Source organism: Dipteris shenzhenensis, chromosome 14, assembly GCF_047967505.1.
Source record: "Dipteris shenzhenensis isolate YYH24624 ecotype China chromosome 14, Dip_SZ_1.0, whole genome shotgun sequence".
Taxonomy (NCBI): domain Eukaryota; kingdom Viridiplantae; phylum Streptophyta; class Polypodiopsida; order Gleicheniales; family Dipteridaceae; genus Dipteris; species Dipteris shenzhenensis.
The window spans coordinates 8,186,150-8,211,468 of NC_141609.1; the positions used below are offsets into that span (position 1 = coordinate 8,186,150).

At 41.5% G+C, this 25,319-nt stretch overlaps 1 protein-coding gene across 2 annotated transcripts; it reads right to left on the bottom strand.

Annotated features, from left to right (window-relative positions):
- Window positions 1-15,525: 15,525 nt before the first annotated feature.
- On the bottom strand, window positions 15,526-19,822 carry LOC147894148 (pentatricopeptide repeat-containing protein At2g33680-like). 2 transcript variants are annotated; one of them, XM_087385438.1, is made up of 4 exons: window positions 16,721-19,822; window positions 16,173-16,654; window positions 15,886-16,022; window positions 15,526-15,674 (listed from the first exon to the last, which is right to left on the bottom strand). In XM_087385438.1, exons 1-2 carry the CDS (start codon window positions 19,344-19,346, stop codon window positions 16,605-16,607), a joined length of 2,676 nt encoding a protein of 891 aa, XP_087241564.1. In that variant the 5' UTR covers window positions 19,347-19,822; the 3' UTR covers window positions 15,526-15,674; window positions 15,886-16,022; window positions 16,173-16,604. The 2 variants fall into 2 exon arrangements, with proteins under 2 accessions (XP_087241564.1, XP_087241563.1); XM_087385437.1 differs by having other exon boundaries at window positions 16,173-19,822.
- Window positions 19,823-25,319: the final 5,497 nt, after the last annotated feature.

A 25,319-nucleotide genomic window follows, 5' to 3' on the forward strand; every position in this document is an offset into this window, starting at 1 on the left:
AGATGGTAATCCATCCATGTTTTTTATCTTTGATGTTGGTGTGAGACAAACTGCTCACCAAGATGTATGGGGTGGAATAGAATAAAATTGAGATGTTTACAATTTTTTGAGTTATAATACAAAATAAAACTAGAAGAAAGTAGGAGAAAAGGGAGCAGATCTAGAATAAAAATCTATTATCAAGGAAGTTTCTCAAACATGGAATGAGTATGTCATTTAACAAGAAACCTATGAAAACAGATGCAGAGAACATCATGTGTCAAGGAGGATTATCTCCATGAGCTCAATGTGGGTAGGGAGGAGAATCCTAGAGTCCTAAAAGTCAATGTTCATGTGGAGGGATAGTACCTAAATGACCTAATAACATTTCTTAAGGAGTTCAGCAACATTCATGAGCGACTTTTGTTAGACCCTTCAAACCAATAGTAATATTTACAAGCAACAAATATATTTTAGTGCAGCTCTAAGAAAGAATTCCATTAATAACATGGCAAAGTTTTTGGATGAGAACATCATGACCTAGTCTAGGTGCCCCATTGAATTTGTTTTGGATTAGATACATTTCTTGAATAGGGTGGTCAAAATTTTTGGTGGAAATGCATATGATTTTGCATGATAAAGACTTATCACTCATAGGCAAAGTGTTAGGCAAAATGCAGCAACAAGCTCATGAAAAGGCTTCTAAAATTGATGGTTTTTGAAAATAGGAAAGATTGGGATACAAAATTGGATTTTGTGTTGTGCGCATTTTGCATAGCTTTCAAATTCAAAATACGATTGACCCCATTCAGATTAGTTTATGGAATGGAAGAGGTGGTGCCAATAGAATTTATATCCTCCAGTCTATAGTTTATAAATTGTAGCAAAAAAGTTAACTTCAAAAGAGTTGATGGAGTTTCGGCGACAACAATTGTTGTAGTGGGATGAAGACTTATTGCTTAGTCAATATACAAGTCAAGTTATCCAAGAGATGCAAAAGGCCTGGGTGACTTGTAGCATACAGTTTAAAATCTTTAAAGAAGGGAATTTTGTCTCAATGTATAATTCTAGATTGGGAATATATCCAAGAAATTGAAACTAAGATATGACCAATTGTTCCATATAATTTAGGATCCGAGATATGGAACATTCTAGCTCATGGATCTTCATGATAATGTGATGAAAAAAGCAATGTATGGATTTTTCCTCAAATAGTATGTTCAGATATGTGGAAGTGTCACTCAGTCGAGACCTATAGTCAGATGTGTAGAAGTGATAAGACGTGGCTTGTATTGTCATATACCATTAGTTGACTAGTGGCATGTGTGGACTACCTAAACTAGATGTTGAGTTGGAATTTCTCTCAAAATCACTATCAATTTCAATTTGTACATGTCCTCACTCTCATCCTTGTTGTGTGACCCATCAAATCACTACCTATGTTGTCCAACATGAGAGGAATATCAAGATGCTAATGCACCCAAAAAATATTGATTAAGGAGAAGCTAGAAGCACTTCATCTAGCATGAAATTGGTTTTCTTTCACAGTTCATAAGAATATGCATTCCTATGCAAATCATGTGGTCATCAATGATGATGACCCAATTGTAGAACTAGACACCGGTCAGAGAAAGGTTAGCCAGAGATGATTTAGAGATTTAAATTTCATCTTGAAAACAAAAATGCACAAAACATACTTTGGTTGTGAATGATTATATGAATATAATTCTTTGCATTGGTGGAAATTGGCCATAAGTCGTGGTGCTACAGAATAGTTTCATACTTTGCAAAATTTTGGAAGGCATTAACTTCAAAAATTTATATCACAGAGGAAATTATTACAAATTGTTAGTCCGTGATGCTCCTAATAAGGCACCAATTAAGTGTACACAATAACTACTAATAGGGAGTTTGGTAAAGTAGTCACTCCATGGAATTATTATTTGATCAAGAACTATAAGAATGCCAATAGGGAGTAGGAGGAGGAGGGAGTGGAGATGGGTGAGGGGGTTGGAGCTAGGAGGATAAGAAGCTCTAAGGGGAGGGGGGAGAGAGGACATAAAAATGTGAAGGGAGGAGGTGAAGAAGCTAGGATGGAAGAGGTGACAGTGTCGACCATTGGATTGAGAAAACGATGTAGATACACAACTATTGTGGTACTTGGAGAGAGTTTTGCTTCTCACATAATGTGTCTATGGACAATCACTCATTATTTTATAGAAAATCAAGAGAAAAAAGTAGATATGGAAAAAATTATGCATTTATGGATTATGGGAGAGATACAAGGGGAAGACAGGAAGAGAAGTGTTCAATAACTATGACTTGACATATGACTGCATCTGCTAAACCATTAGCAATAACAACAACAAAACTAAGCAGTCAGGTAATTAGTTTGATGTAAGAAGAAACTCACAAGAATTCGTTCATAGTAGGTGTTGATGGAATATAAGACTCCAGTGATTTTGTGTAAATAGATTGCTAAGACTACTAACACATTGTTGAAATGGAATGCTGGTGTTTGCAAAATGTCTAAAATCTCTCAATTATGAAAAAAATGCATCTTATTGTCTCTCATTTCATATTTAAAAGAGAACACACAAGACATTGCATCGAAGCAAAAATAGATGAACAATGTACATAATATAAGAGAGTCAGAGATCCAAGTCTTTATTTTCCAATAGAATAGATCATTACAAGAACAGGTATTATGTGTTCTCTTCTCATGCTCTCCTCCTCTGGCTCACACACTCTCTCTATTACCAAACTGGGTAGTTGTATATATGGTTTCAACTTCTAACTATCGAAACACTTAACCATCCCAATACTAGCTTTGGGTTGATTAGTTGACCCTTTAACACTTGGTACACCAAGTGCATAGGAATTTGGACTAAATTCCTAGACCTAAACCCACCTCAAAGCTTCATATTTTTATTCTTTGGAAAGTCATGTACTTACGTTTCTAATGTAAACATCCCATTAGATAGAAATTATGTGGTTATCTGCTAACATAGCTTGGTGCAGTACCAAGGTGCTTGTAGATCCCATACACTATTGATCATCCACTACCTAAGAAGAAACCAAAATTTACAATATTGTGTTTTAAAAATCTAAACATCTGTATCTATCACACCATTATTGTAAACTATGCACAAACTGAAAAACTATCTTACAGAATTAAACTACTTGTAGGAAATGAAATTGAGAAATTATTCAAAGGCTAGTGGTTTCTTTGGCAGAGTGCACTAACTTCATATCTTTTTGTGGTGAGAGTGCGTTAACCAAATTGGTATCTTCTCCTTTTAAATAAAAATCTACATAGTCAACCAATTTGAGGGCTGGTACCTAGGTTGTGTTAATGGGGTGTCCATCATCCAGAACCAGGTCATTATTGGTAATAGTTGTATGTTTTTGAACTAAAAGATCCAAGGATTTATTTATTTCTATAAGTGTGAATTCTGTGTCATCATCTTGAACATCCTGTATCTCTATCACAATGTTTGATTTTTTGGATATTTTTTCCATTACTAAGGTCAAGGGTTCTTCAGTAGTTGTGAGACATTCTGCTCCTTGAGCTAGTTTCACTGGAGTTACTATGACTGTTAGCTCAATTGAAGAAAATGCTAGAAAAGATTTGACAGGTGATAAAAATTGGGCCAAGGAGGCTTTGGGTTCCTCCCTTATTTGTTGATCGAATCCTTCCTAGAGTAAAGAGCATGTCTGTTTTGAATCTTTTGCTCTAGCCATCTTGGTCTTAAGTGTATAAATTTCCTTTTTCAGCTCCTAATCTTCCCAATTCAATAATAATTTAGATAGGTTCTATGTATGTTGATCCCAGTGTTGTATTGGTTGTGTTTGCAGATGTAAAAGTCGATTGCTTACCTGAGACTCTGTCAGCTTATCTTGCATCTTAGATAATGATACTACATGCATGAAAGTTCTAGGAATTTCTAACTCTTCTTCATCTTGCATTGCCTTCAGCTGCTCTTCAAGTGGGGCTAAGGCAGCTACCTTTTCCTTCAACAAAATAGTTTTAGATAGTATTTTACTATGTTCCTCAGTCAAATTACCCATTTCCATTAATAAACCTTGCTGAATTTGAATAGGCCATTTTTGAGTGATTCTTAAATCTACTGGGGTTTTCCACTAATTTAATTTTAGGTGCTCTACAGCCTACTACAACTCAATTTTCTCTTTCTCATGTTGCTATACTAGCAACTTTTGCTCCTCCACTTTATATTACATATCCTACTTCAGACATTGGTTTTGTTCAATCAAAATGTCATTGTCTTCCTTCAACTACTACCATTTTGTATACACTTTTTCCATTCCCCTATATTGTTCTCTCTACTGCATCTAGAATCTCTATAACAAGGCAATTGCCTCATCAGCATCCACAAATGTAATTTGACCTTTGTCTTTCTCTTTAGGGATCTGCTCCTAGTTATTTACATTCTCTCATATTGGTGGTGATTGCTATGTAGGACTATATGGTTTCAATGGGTTTGTGTGCATATCCTCCACCAGTGGTACCCCCTCCTATGTTCCTGGTACCTTGTCCTCTTGGTTTTCCTATGCTGATTGTTCTAGCATTCTTTCCTCTGCTTCTTGCTTCACTGCCTTCTTTGATGCTTGTTCATTCAGTTGCAGGGTGTTCTATTTGTGGCTTTATACCTAATTTTCAACTTGGCTTGCTTGGAAAAATACACTTTACCCTCTTGTTGTGCAACCTCTAACAATTCTTGTAAGTGTTTCTTTGCCTCCACTACTGCTTCTATATCTGTTGGAGCATACCTTGCCTCTGTATCTGTTGGAGCATACCCTACCTCCTTCTAGAGTCATTGTTTCTTGTCAAGGGTATTCCTTCATGATGCATTTGTCTTCTCCCTTGTTTTCTTCATCAGAGAAAGGTAAACATTGGTGGGGACGTGATGCATCCAAAATCTGAATGAAAAGAGCATTAAAACAGACCGAAGTTTTTTGTGCATTGTACTTCTCCTCTTATCATTTCTGATGATCTCCCCCATAATTCTCTCATGCATGACTGTTGCCTAGTTAACTTGATTGCCCAATTTGGAAAAATGCATCCAATAATAATTATCCTTTGAAATATAGTCATACTTAGTTTTAGAAGCATGACTCTCTCTAGGAACCACTTGCATTGATCTCTTCTCTAGCCTTTGAGTGCATTCCTCACATAAAAATACCCCTTTGAGTGCACCTAATCCCTGAATTCCTACACCATCACTTTGTCGGGGTATCTAATGGGAGCTTTAGTGGGCACATTTGGAATTATCGGTAGCTTGGACACGTATGCAACTAACTCTATCATGACTGGAATCTTCGGTGCCAGCACACTTGTTGTTTCCTAGAGGTGATTCAATGACCTCTATGCCTCCATGTTCATGGCCCATTGCCACCAAGGCAAGTGATAGTATTTATGTGATCCCATCTTGCTCAACCATGCATGTTGTGGGGACTGGTACTATCTAAATCATGCTTAAAATATCAAAAATCACAAGTTGGATACTCTGCTACTACTGACCTTTTCTTTGCTGCAGTCGAGGAGATTCCACTGCCTTTTCTTTGACGTTGGCACTTACTTGAGTCTAAAGTGACCATCGCAATGGCACCTTCTCCTTCTGTGTGCTCTTCCATAATGCTTTTAAGTGTAGTCCACATGCTAACAAATCGATGGGAATAAGATGGACAATTCTTTGTAGGGTAAAGCAAGCGAAGGACGATTGGAAAGCTATAATGACTCTTGTGAAGGAATTGAATTGCCAATTTTTGCATGTGCTGCAACACCAAAACCTGTGTAATGAGATGTGGGTGGAGTAAGACTTTCCCCATGAATCGATTGAAGCAAATCTAGAGGAAAGTGTCACAATCACCACTCCCTTGCATGATTCCTCCTTTTAAAGGCACAATGTGCCCAACCGTTAAATCGCCGAATGTCCAAACTCTGACAAAATGGTCCAAATACTTTTTCCTTGGACCGACAAATGACTTTAGTAGGAAACCATTGAGCAATTTCAATCATATATTACCATGCATATCAGCCAGTCAAAATGTTCTCTGGCCTAAGTCCTTCAAAATTCTGAATGGTCCATCGTATCTCAATTTTAATTTTCCTAGGAATTTCCCCAATTTTGTATCAAACATGAGTACCCAATCTCCTTCCTTAAACAATTTGAATTTTATGTTTCTGTCACTAAGACTTTTGTGATATGGGATGACTTGTGCTATGTGTCGATCTTCTAGTCACTCTTCTTCCAATTGATTGAACTGTTGTCGTCAAAAATCCACTAACTCCTACGGACTCAGCTTTTTATCTGAAACCCATAGGCTAGTGGTCATGAATTCCATGGGCACTACCACCTCAACTTTATAAAATAACTTGAAGGGCGTCATTCCCATGCTAATCTTAAATGCTCTTCGGAATGCCCACAATGTTGAATCTAGATTTGTGTCCCAGTCTATTTTGTTTTCCAAAACTGTCAATTTCAAAATCTGCTTCTTGATTTTATTGGAACTTTCCTCTTGCCCGACTACTTGTGGATGGTAAGTTGATGCTATTTTGTGAACAATCATATGTACTTTTGTCTATTTTTTTATGGTTCTATTTAGAAAGTGTCCTCCTTGATCCAATACTAGCTCTATTGGACATCCAAACTATATTATGATGTTATGGTACAAGAACTTTGTTATGCTATGAGATGAATTATCCTGTTGGCTTGTGCCTCTATCCACCACTTAGTGCAATAATCCGTGGCTCCCAAAATGTATTTATTTCTAGTGTGTTTTGCATCTGGTCACTCGATGTGATCAACTTTACAATAACATGCTCTTTTCCTTTGACGACCCTACTAGCCCAAGCACTCGAAGCATGCTCCTTGATATTTCCAAATAGATGGAGTTGTTGCTATTGAGCTTTCAGTCCAACGCTCCAATGCCACAATAGGCTTCTTCCTCTAGTGCAAATTGGATAGATATAAGAGGCTTTAGGCCATTGTGCATCTCCAGCCTATAGCTCTCCCAATAAATATAAAGAACTTAGAGAGAAGGCACCAAAGAAGGTAAACTTAATGGAAGATAGGTTCATGGACTTCTTGGTCTAGAGTACATAGATGTCCCTCAATATTTATAATAGATGCTAAGAAACCTGCCTTCAAACCTTGCCTTACGCCATCCAAGGTCGGCCAGTTCATACAGGATCTAATGATCAAACCGCATAAGGACGTCACTCTCCAGGCAGTGGGAATGACATTGCAAGGAAGATCAAGAAACGACCGCACAGCAACCCTATTATTCAGGGAGCAACTCATGTCCCTGGAAAGTGAGCTGGTTGCAAAAAAGGCTTGCAATGATGGACTGGAAAGAAAATGTGTAGATCTTGAAGAAATTCTCGAGGAATACTTGACTAATGCTAAGAGGGCTCATGGCGCTCAGCAACAACAAATAGAAGTTCTACACACCAAACTCCATGACCCACATCAAAAGCACCTCCAGCTCCATCACCAGCTAGATGAAGTTTGGTACCAACCCCTAGAAGAACTGAAATATGGAGGAGAAGGAACGTGAGTAGATGTTCACAACTGGAGTGTGACAAAATATGAAGAGGGGAGAGAAGAAGAGAGCAGATGCAGAGAGAGGGCACAGCTAGAGAGCACACCACAAATGACTAACTAGATTTAGTTGAAAATGTAGAATATATACAAACCCATTTAGGGTTAGGATTAGGGCATCTAACCCTTTCCTTTATAGCACTCTATTGGGTTAGTGCTATGCACATATGATCACATGATGGTGCTATGCACACATGATCACATGATGTTGAGCGCGCGAACTTCTCAACACCATCCTTTAAGATCAACATCATGAAGTAGGCCTTCCCTCAAGATGATGATTCTGGGGAATCAAAGAAGGACTGAACATTACATTCCATCACACTTTTTTCATGGGAATGTCCTTCTCTACGTCAAACCAAGACCTAGTCAGTATTTCTCGAAAAGTTCTTTACCGAGTGGTTTGGTAAAAATGTATGCAACATTCTCTTTGCTATCACAATGCTGTAGTGTGATGTCACCAAGTAACACTCTTTCTCTTATGAATTGCTCTCTGATATCAATGTGCTTTGTCCTAGAGTGATATACTGGATTCTTGGCCAATGCTTGAGCTGATTGATTATCACAGTATATTGTTGTTGGCTTTTACTCGTCAAAGTAATCTGTTTCTGACAATAGTCTTCTGAGCCGTATAGCCTCACATGCACCTGTAGTGAGTGACCTATATTCTACTTCAGTCGAAGACAAAGAAACAATTGGTTGTTTGTTTGAAAACCATGATATAGCACCTTGACCAAGGAAGAATGCATATCCTTGTGTGGATCTCCTGGTCTCATGATCTCTGGCATAGTCACTGTCATAGTATCCATGCAACCATGGATGACTTCCTCTGTATTCTATCCCTAACTATCTTGTATCTCTGATGTATCTCAAGACTCTTTTGGCTGCATTCTGGTGAGACTATTTTGGATTTGCCATAAACTGTGCTAGTGAGCTTACTGCATAACAAATATCTAGTCGTGTGATAGTCAGATATATAAGAGATCCGATGAGTTGCCTGTAGTACCTGTCATTGACTGTAGGATTTTTTGAATCTTTTGTAAGTTTCAAACTATGTTCTATGGGAGTGGCTACAATCTTGCAAACATATGAAACTTCTTCAAGAGATTGTCAACATACTTGAGCTGACTCATGAAAGTGATGTCTGAATCTCTCTAGAACTGAATTCCAAGACAATAGTGGATAAGTCCAAGATCTTTCATGTCGAACTCTATAGATAAGTCTTGTTTTAGCTTTCTAATGAAGCTATCCTTGCTTCCGGTCACAATCAGATTGTCTACATACAAAAGTGCAATAGTGATGTCTTCCCCTTGAACTTTGTAGTAGAGAGTATGATTTGCATTGGACTTCATATATCCCAGATCAATAAAATACTTGTCGATTCTATAGTACCAACTTCTGGGTGCTTGCTTTAAGCCATAGAGACTTCTCTTAAGATGGCAAACCTTATTCTCCTTTCCTGGTTCAACATAACCTACTGGTTGTTGCATGTAGACTTCCTCGTCTAGGTAACCATCGAGAAATGCATTCTTGACATCGAGCTGACACACAATCCATCTGCTGAGTGTTGCCAGTGATATCAAGAACCATATGGAATCCATCTTTGCTATTGGAGCATAAGTCTCATCATAATCTTGACCATATTACTATGCAAATCCTTTTGCAACTAGTCTCGCTTTGTATCTTTGAATACTTCCATCTGGATTGTATATGCTTTTCACTTTGTATACCCATTTGTTTGCTGTGGCCTTCTTTACTGGTGGAAGGTCGCATAATTCCCAAGTATTATTCTTATACAAAGCATCCATTTCTTCATTCATAGCAGTTTGCCATTCTGACTTGTCTACTACATCTTTGAAGTACATTGGCTCTTCTGTAGCCATGATGGTAGTTATAAGAGCATAGTTGGTGGTTTCAACTTGAATTGCTTTGCCTTTCTAAGCATATGTCAATCTTGCTGGAGGTCTGCTTTCCCTAGTAGACCATATGAGTTGCTATAGCGCTACTTGGGGTGTTGCTGGCAATTCTTACCCTTCTTCATCAACCATTTTTGTAGATGACTGTGAAATTGGTGTGTCTATCTCCTGTGTTGGGGTTTTCCATTCTGATTCCCCATCAAAGATTACATCTCTAGAGATAATGACCTCGCAATTGATGGGATCATACAACTTGTATGCTTTGCTTTCTTCACTATAGCCAACCATGATGCATTTGCGTGACTTCGCATCCAATCTCCTGCAATGATCATCATGTATGTGGGAATATGCCATGCAACCAAATATGGGGAGATGCCCAATGTGTGGCTTGTCTCCAGTGAATGCTTCATAAGGTGTCATACCCTATATCGGTTCAGTAGGAAGCCGATTAAGCAAGTAGTTTGCAGTGGCTATTGCTTCTGCCCAATACTGATTTGGAAGATGCTTCTCACTAAGCATTTCTCTAGCACTGTCTGCTAAAGTACCATTCTTCCTTTTAGCTCTTGCATTCTACTGAGGAGTATCTACACATATGAATTGTCTTCGAATGCCATGACTTCTACAAAAGTTCATAAATGTTGAAGACATGTATTCACCTCCTCTATCTGATCTCATGACTTTGATCTTTCTTCCTATCTGGTTCTATACCATGGCTTTGAATTCTTGAAATTTGGAAAACACTTTAGATTTCTCTTTCAGAAAGTAGACCCAACAATATCTGCTATAGTCGTCAATGAAAGTCAACTAGTAAAGTGAACCATTGATGCTGCAGGTCTGGGCATAACCCCATACATCTGTATGTATCAAATCAAGAATACCTCGTGCTCGAGAGGTGCTTCCTCCAAAGTTGGTTCGCTTTTCTTTTCCAACGCAGCATGCATGCTTCGCAAACTTTTCCAAGAAACTGTAGCTTTGGAATCCCGATTGCCATATTCTAATTTATGAGATCTAACGAGCTCTTGAAATTGGCATCACCATATCTCTTATGCCATTTTGTGGATAATGGCATCTGTTGCAGCTGATCTGACATGGCATGCTTATTTGGTACTGTAGCTAGCATTCTGTACAAGCGTCCTTTCTTGATGAGACTTTTCCTACTAGCTGACACCTTTTGGATTTGTCTCTGATAGTGCATTCATCTCCATCAAAGATTGTGTTCCATCATTTGACCTACTGACAAAAGGTTCTTGTTGAGCTCTGGAACGTAGAGTACATCTTTCACCAATCCTTTCGTACCAGTGAAATTGTTCATAGGGATAACACCTGTCCCTTGAACTGGATTTGGTGTATTATCTGTGTAGTGGACATTCTTTTGACCTTCTAATGGTTTCATCTCTGTGAACCATTCTTGATGATTTGTCATGTGAGATGATGCACCGCTATTGGTGTACCAAGGATCTTGATTTGCTTGGTCGTCTTGATAGTTGAAATCCTCTTTTGGATTGCAATCCATGTCTAGGTACACTGTATTAGTTTGCTGCATTTCCTCGTTTACAAGAAACATATTTCCATGTTCATTTGCAAAATGATTGTGACTAGAATGTCCACCATGATGATTTTCTCTACCGTGGAAATTCCCTCGATTGCTACTGGACTGACCGCCTTGGTCGTACTGTTTCTTGCGGCAATCTCTTTCATAGTGTCCAAACTTATGATAGTAGTTGCACTAGATGTTTGACATGTTGGTGGATGCATTCCCTTGTCCTTAGAATCTTTCTCGATTGGAATGATTTTCTCTTTGCTGATGCTGATGTTTCTGAGAATGATGCTGATGCTAATTCAGTCTTTGCTGATGACTCTGTTGCTGGTGATGACCACTTCTCTGGAATGATCTGCCTCTGCCTCTACTTCTGTCTGAAGCTATGAATTCATGATCATTAGAATGACCTTTGCCTGCATGAATGGCTCGAGTCCTGAGTTCTTCACCAAGTAAGATTGAATGAAGTTCTTCCAATGTCACAATTTTCCGTTGAATGGCAATACTCTGGACTAGATTCTTGTATCCCTCTCCTAGTCCATTCAAGATAACTTGGACCATTTTTGCTACATTCATAGTCTCTCTTGCTGTTGCGAGTTGATTGTTGTAGTCTTTGATCCTGAGTACGTATGCATGACCGGTTTCACTATTGTTGCGAAAACTCTGGTTGATCTGGTTTCTCGGTGTGAGAATCTTGGAAGTGTTCTTTGACTCGTAGAGAGTTGTGAACATGTCCCATGCTTCTTTTGATGTCTTGATGGTATTGAGCTGTCCTAGCATGACATCTTACACACTCTAATTGATTAGATGATGATATGTGTACTTATCTTTCGTATCCCATTCTACCTAAGCTCGGGCAATGGCAGGATCTACTACAAGTGCGAAAACTATTGGTGTAGTTGGAGACCCCGTTGTAGATCCCACGACAATAGGTTGAGTAGAGCTACTGCTGGTTGGATCGTCCAATGCTCTAAGTGTAGATTCATCAACATACTCCCATTTGTCCTGAAGTACAAGAATGGTCTCCAGTCGATATTTCCATGTGCCGTAATTGGAGTTGTCTAGCTTAGTAAATGCCTCTAAATTGAGGTTGCTAGTTGTAGACATGGTGCAAGAAATGGACTCAAAGTGTCATGAAAATCACTGTCTGAATCAACTACAAAACACTGACTGTGGCAAGTGAAATCTGAACTATTGGTGAAGGTAGAACTGCAATATATATAATCTAATCTCAATTACAAGGCATGTGGCAAATGATGCCAGGAATAGCCAAGAGGCTTTACAAGGTTGAAATGATGTGCACAATGCCATGAAATAGCCATGAAATGATGGCATGTGTATGTGAAATCAAATCATGTGCTAGCTACCCACTGATCAATCTGCAATGCCTCTGAATACTCTGAAGTCTGCTCACTCAACTGATGAACGTAAGGTTTCAGGTCATGTGATGATGTGAAACCATATGTGAGCATAGGGATTGACTCCGAGTAGGAACTAGTCGGGAATTTCGGGCATGGCTTAGATTGGTAACTTGGGGAGATTCAAAGTGTCCCCTCTATGGTGATCTAGTCTACTCTGATCTAGATCTATACCAACCATTGATCGATGAAAGAACAGCAAATAATTTATTTTCTTTGGTTCTTTTTATGTGCTGGGTCAGATGCATCAATGTAGAGGCTGATGTGCGTGTAGGAAGTGGATTTGTTGGGCGAGGCTCAAAAGTTAGTGATACTTGTGTTGAAATGTGCACGTAATGTGACGAACGCGTAGAGCATGAAAAATTGATCTATTTTTCTTTTTGGAGCACCCTCAAATTCTTCTTGGATCAAGAGATACGCCTTGATCTAGGCGAAGGGTGCAAATGTGCTCAATGATGATGTGGCAATCAAGGGGTCACATGCAATGATTGTGCCTAGCAAGGATTGTGCCTGTGGAGCCATGTGGTGAAGTGGCACCTATGTTCACATGAAGTGCCTGTGGAGTACTGTGTGTGCTTGCAGAGGGTCAGTGCCACTTGGGAGATGAGGTGGCAATGATTGACCTAACCCAGGGTCACGTTGACCCAACCATGGTCAAGTTGACTAACCCAAGGTCAAGTTCACTAACCCAAGGTCAGGTTGACCAGGGTCAAGTGATGGCATGGCAATGACAAGTGGCAATGATGATGTGGCCTGTTGACATGGACTGCTTATGTGGCAAAGATGATGTGGCTGATAGCCTGCTGACGTGGAAGGATAAGTGATGGCATGGTAGATAAGAGGGCCACGTGGTAGATAGGGATTGACACGTGTCAACCTGGTGACCAACCCAGGAGGATAACCCTTGGATGGAGTTCTTGCCACGTGTTCATCTCTGAGCAACGAAATCTTGCAAGATACTTATGGAATCTGAGAGATTCTTTCTATGGAACTTCGAAGGTGAAGGTGTTGGTTGGAGTAGAGAGTCACGGTTGTTTGTTGGAGAGCTAAAGGTCATGTTACAGAGAGGTGAGCCGTTTGCTGCTAGAGAGGCGATCTTGTTGGAGATGCGGGTGCGCTGTGAGCTCGTCTGCAGGAGCCGCTGGATATGGTAGAATTGGCCACTAGGAAAGCACGTAGGAGGCGACTGCTGAGAGCGTGGTAGCACGTGGAAGCTTTGGAGTAGTAGCCTCTTGTGTGCTATAGAGCTAGGTGCTTTGTGTGTTGATGCTGCTGGAGCCATCATAAGGCTCTAGCTATTGGAGAGGCGCTTGTAGATAACAGAGGAGCTTCTTTTATAGAACGTTGTAGGGAGCCGGGAGCGTTGTCTGTTGCAGCATGCGAATCATTTGAAGGTGCGTCGAAGCTGTGAGGAGCTTAGTCGATGTTGGATTCACTTGGAGGTGCTGAGTCTATCGTTTGGAGACCCATCAGCTTGTATGGAGCTTGCATAAGCTCGTTGAAGAAGGCGTTGGTGACGTAGGTCATTTAAGGAGCTGGTTTACATTCTACAGTCTTAGTCGAGGCGATGGAGCGTCGCTGCAAGAGCCGCCATTGGAGACGGAGTTGGGATAACCAACATCACGTAACGGTTTTGAGCACCGCTTATGTCTATCTTGTTGGTGTCTTAGAGGACGTTGCTCTTTGCTGCTGCAGAAGAGGCTATGGTTGTGAGTTTTGTCGTTTGGAGACTGGATGGCTTGAAAGTCTATCGAAGAGCGATGCATGCGGATCGTTGAGAGCACTACCGCCCGTGTGCTTGCGTTGGTCTTTGTTGAAGAGAAAGCTCACAATCTTGTCACGCTATAGAGATAGAGTTGCCTTTGTTAGCCTTGCTTGTTGTAGCCTTGGCTTGTAGTTGTAGGTCGAAGTACCACTAAAGCTCTCTCTCTCTCCAACTAGAAAATGAAACTCAGCTAAATGAATCTCTCTCAAAATGGATAAGAACAGATAAGAAACTCTCACTTGATCTCTCTCAAATGCTCACGAAAAGAACAAAGATCTTTCAAAGAATGAATACTCAACGAACGGGACTGAACGGAATTTTTCTTTCATCAACGGAATGAAAGATGAGAACACTCGACACTCGATCTCTTTTGATCTCTCAATCTCTCACGCTCTCAAGGATCACAATGTCTTAGCGGAAGGCAAGGGAGCTCTGATACCATGACAAAATATGAAGAGGGGAGAGGAGAAGAGTGGAGATGAGGAGAGAGGACACAGCTAGAGAGCACACCACAAATGACTAACTGTACACTAGATTTAGTTGAAAATTTTGAATATATACAACCCCATTTAGAGTTAGGGTTAGGATATCTAACCCTTTTCTTTATAGCACTCTATTGGGTTAGTGCTATGCACATATAATCACATGATGGTGCTATGCACACATGATCACATGATGTTGAGCGTGAACTCTCAACAGAGTATACATTGGGATACATAGACAAAATCATGAACTTGCATATTTTGAGAGAAAGAGATCGAGATAACAAAACCAACCAGTAGCCAAGGAGCCTGACATGGAGAATCTTCTATCTCCACCCACGTGTATGTCAACTTCCCCCTCTTAAGATGCGTGTCTTGCTCTGCCTCTAGCTTGGTAGCAAGCTCTATCTTTTATTCAAGATCTCTTCTTTTCCAAGTTGACCTCCGTACAATGGGGCTGTACCCTGCTAATGTCAGTGTGTCCTTCACAGGGCCCTGTTGCAAGCCATACACCTGTCCTTTGCTTTGATAGCTACCCACATGGCAGCTCATGTGTTACCCATGTGACAGCCCCAATATCTCCAGGTCTACCTCCCCCATGCTCTCCTCATATGGGGGCTTACAGATGGGGAGGTAACCATTCCAACAGTGGCAGACCTCCCTTTTCTCTTAGATCTGCCCATATGGCAGTCTCTTAGATTCCTTTCTTTCTGCTAGTACACATCCCCAGTGCAACGACATCTGAACATAGTGTGAGAGAGAGCACACTCACACACACAAACTACTCACAAAGCGGTGGAAGCTATTAGCTCCATCACGCATAACACAAGTAGCGTCCATGGCATCCCAATGAGTGCCATTGGTGCCCAATGGGAGGTGCACGCCTTCAGGAATTTCCCGAAGGTAGCTAACAGAAAATAGTCCACATACTCTTCATAAGAGCCAAAGCTACCTGCAACGAGGTGATTACATTTAGTCAGCCTCAAAAATACAAATCGAAGCACAAAAGCTTACAAAATTTGCATATGATACGGCATTGCTCTACTGGAAGTAGAAACAAATTATTGTGAGCAAGCTGCAGCTTTGATCCCCTTCTATATAAATTTGGACAATAGTTTATTGCTTGTGTATGTATATATATGAGTAAAAAGTGCATGTCATACCTTTGGCATTGAGTGCTTATTCAGCTCTCCTGTATATACCTTAGTCTTTTTCCAAATCATCCAGCCTGACTTTCTTGATAGCAACTGGTTCGGGTACCATCATGCCTTGTACATACAGGAGTTCACTTCTATATACTCTGCAAGATTCCACCTATTAAACAAGATAGAATTCTAGATCCAGATGTCTCAAAGCGAAAAAAAAGCACGCAGCATATTTAATAAAATATGGTAGAAATAATAATAATAATATGCTCGTGGCTTTTGAGCATCACTCTAGTTAACATTACCTTGCATTCTACAACAAGATGTTTGGGGTTCCTCTGACCATAATTTGAACCCATCAGCAATGATTTGCTCTTTTTTGTATATGGCAGTGACCTTTATAGAAAATGATACCCATTTGACCCAACATACGGTGTCGTGTTCCTGAGGCATACTGACAGAACACAAGCAAATACGAGCTTCTCAGTGTGCCTAAACCATGCATTTTAGTCTTCATGACCACTTCATGCAACATGCAACGTAAATTGGGCACACTTCCTTTGTCCCTGAATTTGAAAAGCTTTGCAAAGAGATCTTTGCTTTTAAGGATTTCTCCAATCCCACCCTACAGATGTACACACCAAGATCAATAAACCATGTCTGTCCAGACTTTGTACATGCTAGGCACTCTTCCTCATACTTGGATCTCATCATCACAGACCTCCCACAAGTGAACATCACACATATAAGTTGGACATCAAGATATAAGCTGCAGGAAGCTTTTCGTCTAATCTCACCAGGTGTTCGAAGGCATGCAGTCCAGCCGTTAAATTCTTCCACTTGTGACAAGCACCCAACACAGCCATCCAAACAACAATATCAGGTTGGACGGGCATGTTCTCTACCATCGCCACAGCCTCATCTACTTGGCCTGCACGGCCAAGGAGATCGGCCATGCAGGAGTAGTGCTCAGTGGTGGGGATAATGCCATACTGATTGCTCATGGCCTGAAAGTACTCATGGCCCTTGCGCACTAGACCGACATGACTGCATACAGTGAGAACAGTAAGAAATGTGAACTCACATGGCTGTATGCCTTCCTGCCTCATTTGCTCAAACAAGTGAAACACAAGCTCACTTTCTCCCTGGCGGGAATATCCTGCAAGCAATACAGAATACGTTACAGCATCCCTTGTGCGCAATGCATCAAACAAGTGGTGAGCATCAATCATGCTCGCACATTTACCATACATGTCAATAAGGCCAGTCGCTACGATTGCAATTGTCTCAAAACCAGCCCTGCTAATTTGACAATGCAGTTCCTTTCCAATTTCCAAAGCTGCTGCGTTGGCGCATGCCTTCAGGGTGGCGATAAAGGTGCTGCTATTCGGTGACGGACCTTGCTCTTGCATTTGTGAATAAAGTCTGAAGGCCTCCTCACTTTCTTCTTGCTCAGCATACCCCAGAATCATGGTGTTCCAGGTAACCACATCATGGTGAGGCAAATCCTCAAAGACACACCATGCATCCTGCATGCTCCCACATCTCACATAGACATGTACCAAAGTGGCTCCCACAAATACGTCTGATTCAAAGACACTCTTGACTAGCTGGGAGTGGATGGCTCTAGCTTTCGCCAAAATTTCTGTTTTTGCAAGATTCTCCTCTCCTTGCTTTCCCTCTTCCAGGGATGCAAGGCTACTGCATGCCTTTAATAGTCCAACAAAGGTTCGAGCATCCGGTTGGACACCTTCCTGCTGCATCCATGCATACCACCTCAAAGCCTGTGCACCATCTTCAACCTCAGCATATCCCAGAATCATGGTATTTAATGTGACAACATTACGATAAGGCATTTCATCAAACACACGGCATGCATCCTCCATGCTCCCACATTTCATGTACACATTCACCAAGGCAGTTCCTGTAAATATATCTGACTCAAACCCACTCTTTATTGCTTGGGCATGGATGGCTCTACCCTTTGCCAGGATTTCTTTGTTCTTAAATTTCCCCTCACTTTGCTTGCCCTCTCCCAGCGCTGCCAAGCTAGTGCAAGCCTTCAATGCACTCATGAAGGTTCGGGCATCCAGTAGGACACCCCTGTCCTGATGCATCCAACCATACAATTCCAAAGCCCGGGCACTGTCTTCTTGCTCAGCATAGCCCAGGATCATTGTATTCCATGCAACCTCATCACGATGAGGCAACATGTCAAAGACCCACCTTGCATCCTCCATGCTCCCACATTTTGCATATACATCCACCAACATTGTTCCAACAAATACATCTGACTCAAAGCAACCCCTTACTATTTGGGAGTGGATGGCTCTACCTTTCTTTAGGCACCTTACTTTCTCCAATTTTTCATGGATTTGCTCCCCCTCTTCCACTTCTGCTAGGCTACTACAAGATTTCAACGCACCAACAAAGATTCGAGCATCTGGTTGGATACCTTCCAGATGCATCCTCCCAAACAATTCCAAAGCCAGTGGACAGTCTTCTTGCTGAGCATACCCCAGGATCATGGCAGTCCATGTAACCACATTACGATAAGGCAATTTGTCAAACACACACCGTGCATCATCCATGCTACCGCATTTCACATACATGTCTACCAAGGCGGTTCCCACAAACACGTCTGATTCCAAGGCAGCCTTTACTCCTTGGGAGTGGATGGCTCTTCCCCTCACCAGACACAATGTTTTCACAAATTTCTCATCCCCTTGCTTCCCCTCTTCCAGTGCTGCCAAGCTACTGCAAGCTTTCAATGTGCCGACCAGAGTTCGAGTATCCAGTTGGACGCCTTCCTGGTACATCTGTGCATACAACTGCAAAGAGCGTGCACTATCTTCCAGGTCAGCATACCCCAGGATCATGGTGTTCCATGTAACCACATTGCGATGAGGTAGGTGGTTGAACACATCCGATGCATCCACCATGCAACCACATTTCACGTACATATTTACCAAAGTGGTTCCCACGAATAGATCTGACTCAAAGCCACTCTTTACTGCTTGGGAGTGGATGGCTCTACCTTTTGCCAAGCACCTTATTATAACAAATTTCCCGCCAACTCGCTTCCCCTCTTCCCGTGCTGCCAGGCCAGCGCAGGCTTTCAATATGCCAACGAAGGTGCGGTCATCCGGCTGGACACCTTCTTCCTTCATCAGTGCGTACAATTCCAAGGCCCGCTCACTTTCTTCCTGTTGGGCATACCCCAAGATCATGATGTTCCATGAGACTACATTTCGCATTGGCGTGCTGTCAAACATCTTACGAGCATCCACCATGTTGCCACGCTTCACATACATATGCATGGAATCGTTTGTCTTAATCCGTTCATTTAAGCGTTCCTTCGGAAGCGTATAAATGTCTTTACCCACCATCAGCTGAGGCAACCCCCTGGTTACAGCATCCCCATCATTCCTTGCACCAAAGACGTGACTGTGGAGGGCAAACCTCAGTTGAGAGCCCATGCGTAACGAGATACCGTCAACCAGCAGAGACAACTCAAGATAAGGTCAAGTTAGTAGAACGCAGAGAGCTGCAAGCATGAAGACGAAGAAGGTAATTGCGTAAGAGCAAAAATGGAGTGCCATCAGCGAGTCTACTCCATCTACAAACTCTTGTGATGCAGAAAAGCTGCGAAGCACAGGCTGGGCAAGATCGCCCAAGAAACGGTTTATGCAAAACACTACGGATGGAACGCAGCAGCAGATGATTTGTGCTGCTGGATCTGATGAGAGCCGTGCTAGTTTTGACAAAAGCCATGCTAAGGCACGACTGAGAGAGATGGGATAGGAGAAGGAGGCTCGCTTCCTGCTGCTGCATCTCTGAATTGAGGAATCGTCTACGCATGGATTTCGAAAGCTTTCTTTTGCGTGATAATCCACACAGGTTCTTGACTCAATCCACAGCTTCCATGTAAATGGCAATAGAACAAGAATTCAGATCCTCCACATGTAAGCAAATAGGATAGCATTGGATGTGCAATGAGGATCTTTTATCAGAGATGTTTTCTTTGTCTCATTAAGGTTTCAGTACGTGTGATTCGTAATGACACAAGTTTGACGAATACTATGATTCATATGGCCTGCCTAGGTTTCTTGAAGTTACCTCTTGGTTTACAAGGCTTGACTACTTTTTCTTGTCGTTGGTGCACAAGAAATCAATATGTTCATGTGTTGGGGATGATGGTGTATACCAATGAGTGGTCAGACCAATGAACATAGTTTGTGCCTCCTGTGTGTCGACTACTGAGACTATTGCGTACCCATATGTGGTCCAACGTGGAGTTGTAAATAGTTGTTGGTTGAACAATTAATTGGTGCATGTTTTGGCTTTCCATGAAGCCTTTTAGGGTCTGGAGATTTTGGCTAGGCTTGTTAAAGCAAATGTTGAAGTCACCGACTATGTAAAGAGGTTCCTGGGGATGGACATGTCGCAGGAGTTGATCTATAGCGGTTATGAGGTTAAATGTGCTTGCTTTCGGTGGTTTGTACACGTTGATGATGGTGACGTTGCTAGGTTTGATGTTCTTGAAGGTGGTCAGCAAACATTCGACTCCTTTGGAGCGAATAAAATGTTTCACAATAAGCACGATGTCGTTCCTGTGGAATGTGGCTACGCCAACGCCTTTTCCATCAACGATACAGGCATGCGCTGGCAACGAACATGTGGTGGTTTCATTTAGACGTACCTCTTGCAGGCACAGGATGCAAGCTGCCAACATGCTAGTTGTTTTGATTATTTTGTCGTAGTGAGCTACAAAAGACCTTGTGTTCAATGACTACAACGATAGTGTGTCAAGCGTTGATGTGCTGAAGTCAACTTGTTGTGCTTGTCATGCACGCGTCTCGCACAAACGAGCTAGTTCTTTGATTACTGTTTTGTCTACTTTGATTTGCGAGTTTTGCAATGGTTGTAAGATATACAAATTTGACAGATCACGTACGCGAGAGAGCGCTGTGTACACAAGCCCATGGGACTTTATTCTAGAATATCAAATGCGAGGGAGTCCATAGATAGTCCTTGTGCACGATGAATTGTTCTTGCAGCAGATGGTTGAATAGGGAATTAGTACCTGCACACAGTGTTGAGTTGGTTCTTGCCAACTTGAAACCTCTCGCGATATTTGGAAGATTGGTGTCCATGTTTTTGGAATTCCTTCTTCGTACAAATGGGAATAAGAAGCCCTCATTACATCTTTATACATCTGCGATAGTGTTTCTAGCTTCTCTATAGCTAGGCTTTTGTAAGTGGTTGCAAGCAGCGACAGGTGGGGCACAGAGTGGATGTGGTTCCACCTATGTTGTATGCAACTTTAGGAGCAAGACTTTTGGTAACTTAGTAGCAATCACTTGTTCGTGTGAGTAATGGCGAACCAAAGCTTGTATTAAGAGCAACAGTGTGAATGTTTTGCCTGTACCGGCATCGCCAAATAGAAAAAGGTGAATAGGTGTTGTGTTTTGCAATCGTTTCTTAAGTCGTATGTCATTGAGAAGCAAACGTTGTTTGGTGTTTAGTCTCCCTAGGTCGTTGTAGTAGTAAGCGTTTGGCATGCAAATGAACGTGAAATCACGCAAACCATCAATTTCAACACGCGGGTCGAAACCGTTGCCAGAAGTTTGTTGAGTGTTTGGGGAGCTTGATGATGTAGCTACCATTGTTCAGTTGTTGAGCCAGCTTTGTGGAATGATGTTTTGATTAAACTTGTCTTTGTTAGTGTTTATTGCTTGTTGTTTGTGCACGTACAAATCATACCATGTGTGTTGCATCGTCAAGGTCAGGCTCTTTGTCAATGAATGGCAGATATAGCAAGTACAATTCTCTGTAGTGATTTTGAGGGTCTTTAGTGTTGCTGTAGTTGTTGAATCAAATGATCTTTGCAAGTTTTCTTTTTTTTTTTCTGATTTTTCGGTTGTTGTGAATGAGCTCGCAAACTTTGCAAGGCATAAGTCCCTTAGCTGGGAAGATTTGGTTGCATACTTGCTGATTATGTCTGGTGAGATGGTGCTTTGTGGTTCCATTTTTTCTAGTTCAAAATGGTGTTTAAGCAACATGGTGCATTCTTCAGCAGGGCTTGTGTTAATGTAACAGAACTCTCTTGATGAGCTTGTTAGGGGCAATGATAGTGTTAAGTAGCAGCTTGTTGCGAACTTATATGTTGTGTTCAAGATTGTGTTCCCTATCTTTCAAATGCACTCATTCGCTGGTGCTCCTGTTTGCAAGCTCTGCTGAAGGGCTTGTTTGACGGCTTCATAAGTAGCATGATCAACTTTTGTCATGTACGAAGTACAATAAGCTCCTGCTCCATGCGGGTTCATTACAAACTGCACATTCGTATTAGTAGCCCACAATCTAGCGACAATTACGTTGAAATTGTTTGTGTATATGTCTTTTGGGTGTCTGCATAGATATAGAGTCAGCTATGTGATGCTTGATTGCAAAGCTTTTATGTACACGTCTTCTGATAATAGGAGAGACTCTAATAGTTTGTTGTAGTCCAGAGTCTCAACATGGCCTTCTTCTAAGAATGAGATGATTTTTTTGTAGTTGCGTTTGTGTGTGTTAGCGGATATTGTTTCTTGGAGCAGATCTAAAATCATGTTGTTCGCGTAGGCAGCCGTGGAAAATGAAAGCAACAAATGCCGCCATGTTTCCTGCATGTTTTCTTGTGCTCGTGTCTTTGGATATCCTTGTTGTCTACCAAAAGCTTGGCGATGTCTGTGCATATATATTTATCGGCAAAGTCTTTGATTGTGATGTTGGGAGATTTGTCATATGTCAGGGCATTTTTGATTCATAAAAGTCTGTGGTCATGCTGGCTGCCTCTATTTTGGAATTTTGTCACCAAAAAGAAATCAATCACCTTGCCGATAGTATCAATTGGAGCATCATCTTCATTTTCTTGGTTGTGATGTTCGCTAATGTTGTCAAACATTGCTTTTTATTTTGACTCTACGATGTGCTCTACCCATGCACGATGCAACGAGACGTTATGCTCTCTATACAAAGGCATGCTCATGAGTTCATTAAGTGCATGCAAGGTCAGCGTCGATCGCACAAGGCCACTCATGTAGCTATGTCCAAACTCTAGCTTCCATTTTAGAGCAACCATCACTGTTGAGCAATCATTTAAAAAGTGGGGCAACACACTCTATGCTCTGTTGACATTGGCGAACACATTGATGATTGCACCACGAAGCCCAAATTGCCCTTCGTATGTGAGCTCACAAATTTGGGCAAAGGGTATTCTAATTGAAATCATTCGTGTTTTTAATGTTGTTAACATGCTTGTATATTAATGGAAAGCTTGAAATATTCCCGTGAGACTATCCAGAGGTAGGGTTTCAACTTTGGTAGAGGGAAAGATATCTACATAGAAAGCAAAGAAAGATGTTAATGGGCCAGTCTATTTGTCTCTCTCACGCTCTACCTCTCTCTCTCTCTCTCACACACACACACAGACACACTTCTCTCTCTCTCTCTCTCTCTCTCTCTCTCTCTCTCTCTCTCTCCCCCCCTCTCTCTCTCTCTCTCTCTCTCTCTCTCTCCCCCCCTCACTCACAAATCTCTCCCCTCTACTATCTTCCCCTAATACCCCTCAACCCCCATCTCTCTCTCTCTCTCTCTCCCTCCCCCCCTCCCCCTCTACTATCACCACAAGACACCCTCTCTCAAAACGCATGCACACATAGGATCATTAGAATGCACAATCGAACTGAAAATGAAAAAAGGTTAATGTAAAAGAGAGATACAATTTGAAGGAAAGCAAGTTCGACTGGCAGGGTCCAAGTTCATGTCTCTAGCCATGTACACATGCTGAACCTTCACCTTAAGTCTTTTTTTTGTACTATGAAACCCAACAATGCGACCCTTCCAATGCTTCACTTTCTTTGCTCTATCCTTCCTAGAAACCTTGAATGGACCAATTGCAGATGGTTGCATTGTGACACAGGACATTAACCTAAACTCTTGAGGGATCCAAATCTCACTATTGTCCTTCAAAATGCGACCCACACAAGATTGAATTGATAGCTTTGGCCTAGGGGAAGGGGAGTGCTTCACCATTGTAGAAACAATGGGAGCAAGCAAAGATAAAAGAGGTTGGGAGAAGGAAGAGGTTGAGAGGAGGTTGAGAGGAGGAAGAGGTTGGGAGGAGGTAGAGAGGAGGAAGAGGCTTAGAGAAAGGTGGGGAGTCAATGGGGATAGTTTGGGGAGAGTCCTAGGAGGAGTTTGGGGTGCTAGGGACACTTTTGGAGATTTTCAGTTTTTTGGAGGGAAAAAAAAGTCGCGGATTTGGGGGCTTACCAAGAGAGCCTAGGAGGGTATGGGGACCATACAAAAGTAAAGGGGGGGAGTAAATGTTGGGGTAGTTATGATCAAGGGCTTGCTCTATGGTGCATGTGTGCATCTAGGGGAGTCACATGTGTGTTTGTGTGTGTTGTAAAGGCACATTAAGTGCTATGATGTGTCTAGTGTGTGACCTAAGTGATGATGTAAGACAAAGGGAATCCCACTGATGTAGGGATTGATTCCCACTGATTAAGGATATGATTATGGAGCCTTGGTCAAAGGTCATCAGTGATGTCAGTGATCATGTAAGAGGTGCCTACATATGGATCTCACCTTTCTTCATTCCAATAAGCAAGAATTCTCATTTTGTGTTCACTTCATGCTTTCCCTTCAGTTCTCCATCATGGTATCAGAGTACTATGATCCTCCTTGAGCCCATACATCATCTTCTTCTTCTTCATCTTCACCATTTCTTCCCAAAACTTACTAGAGCTTGTTCTCCCTCGTTTTTCTGCCATTCTCCAAATCCTCTGAGTTGGAGATACCCTTCGTATGGGCAAACTTTCACCTGCAAGGAATTGAAGAAAGATCATTGCTGCTGGTCGCCATTCCCCGAAGATCGTCGAAACTCCCTTTCACGTATTCTCTGTTTTTGCTCCACCTTTCTCTAATTCCTTTTATGGGAAGCTTCTCCATACCTTGGCTATCTTGTGTTGAAATTTAAGCAGCAATGGCTATATATTCGAGGAGAACAAATCCAAAAACAAGTTGATTTTGATGACGTTCCATCCAGCAACATCGCGTGAAATTTTGTTTGACCTCTGCATAGAAATTCGCCCATATGTGAGCTTTCATTTGAGCCAGAAAGCCCTATTTTCTTTGCTCTAAAGAAGGAGATACAAGCCCTCCAAGATCAGGCCTCTGTTTTGGATAGTTTTTGACAAGGTTGTGAGTTTGATGCTACATTAGATGCTACTTTAGCATTTCTAATGTTTTAAAGTGTTGAATAGCATCAGTACAACTATGGCTACAGCTTTACTTCAAGATGCTATACCTGGATTTGCTTGAAATACTTTCATTTAGTCACCTCTATGAAGCATGCAAGTGAAAGCATCATTGATTTGTAGTATGGAATTTGGTTACAAGCCTTT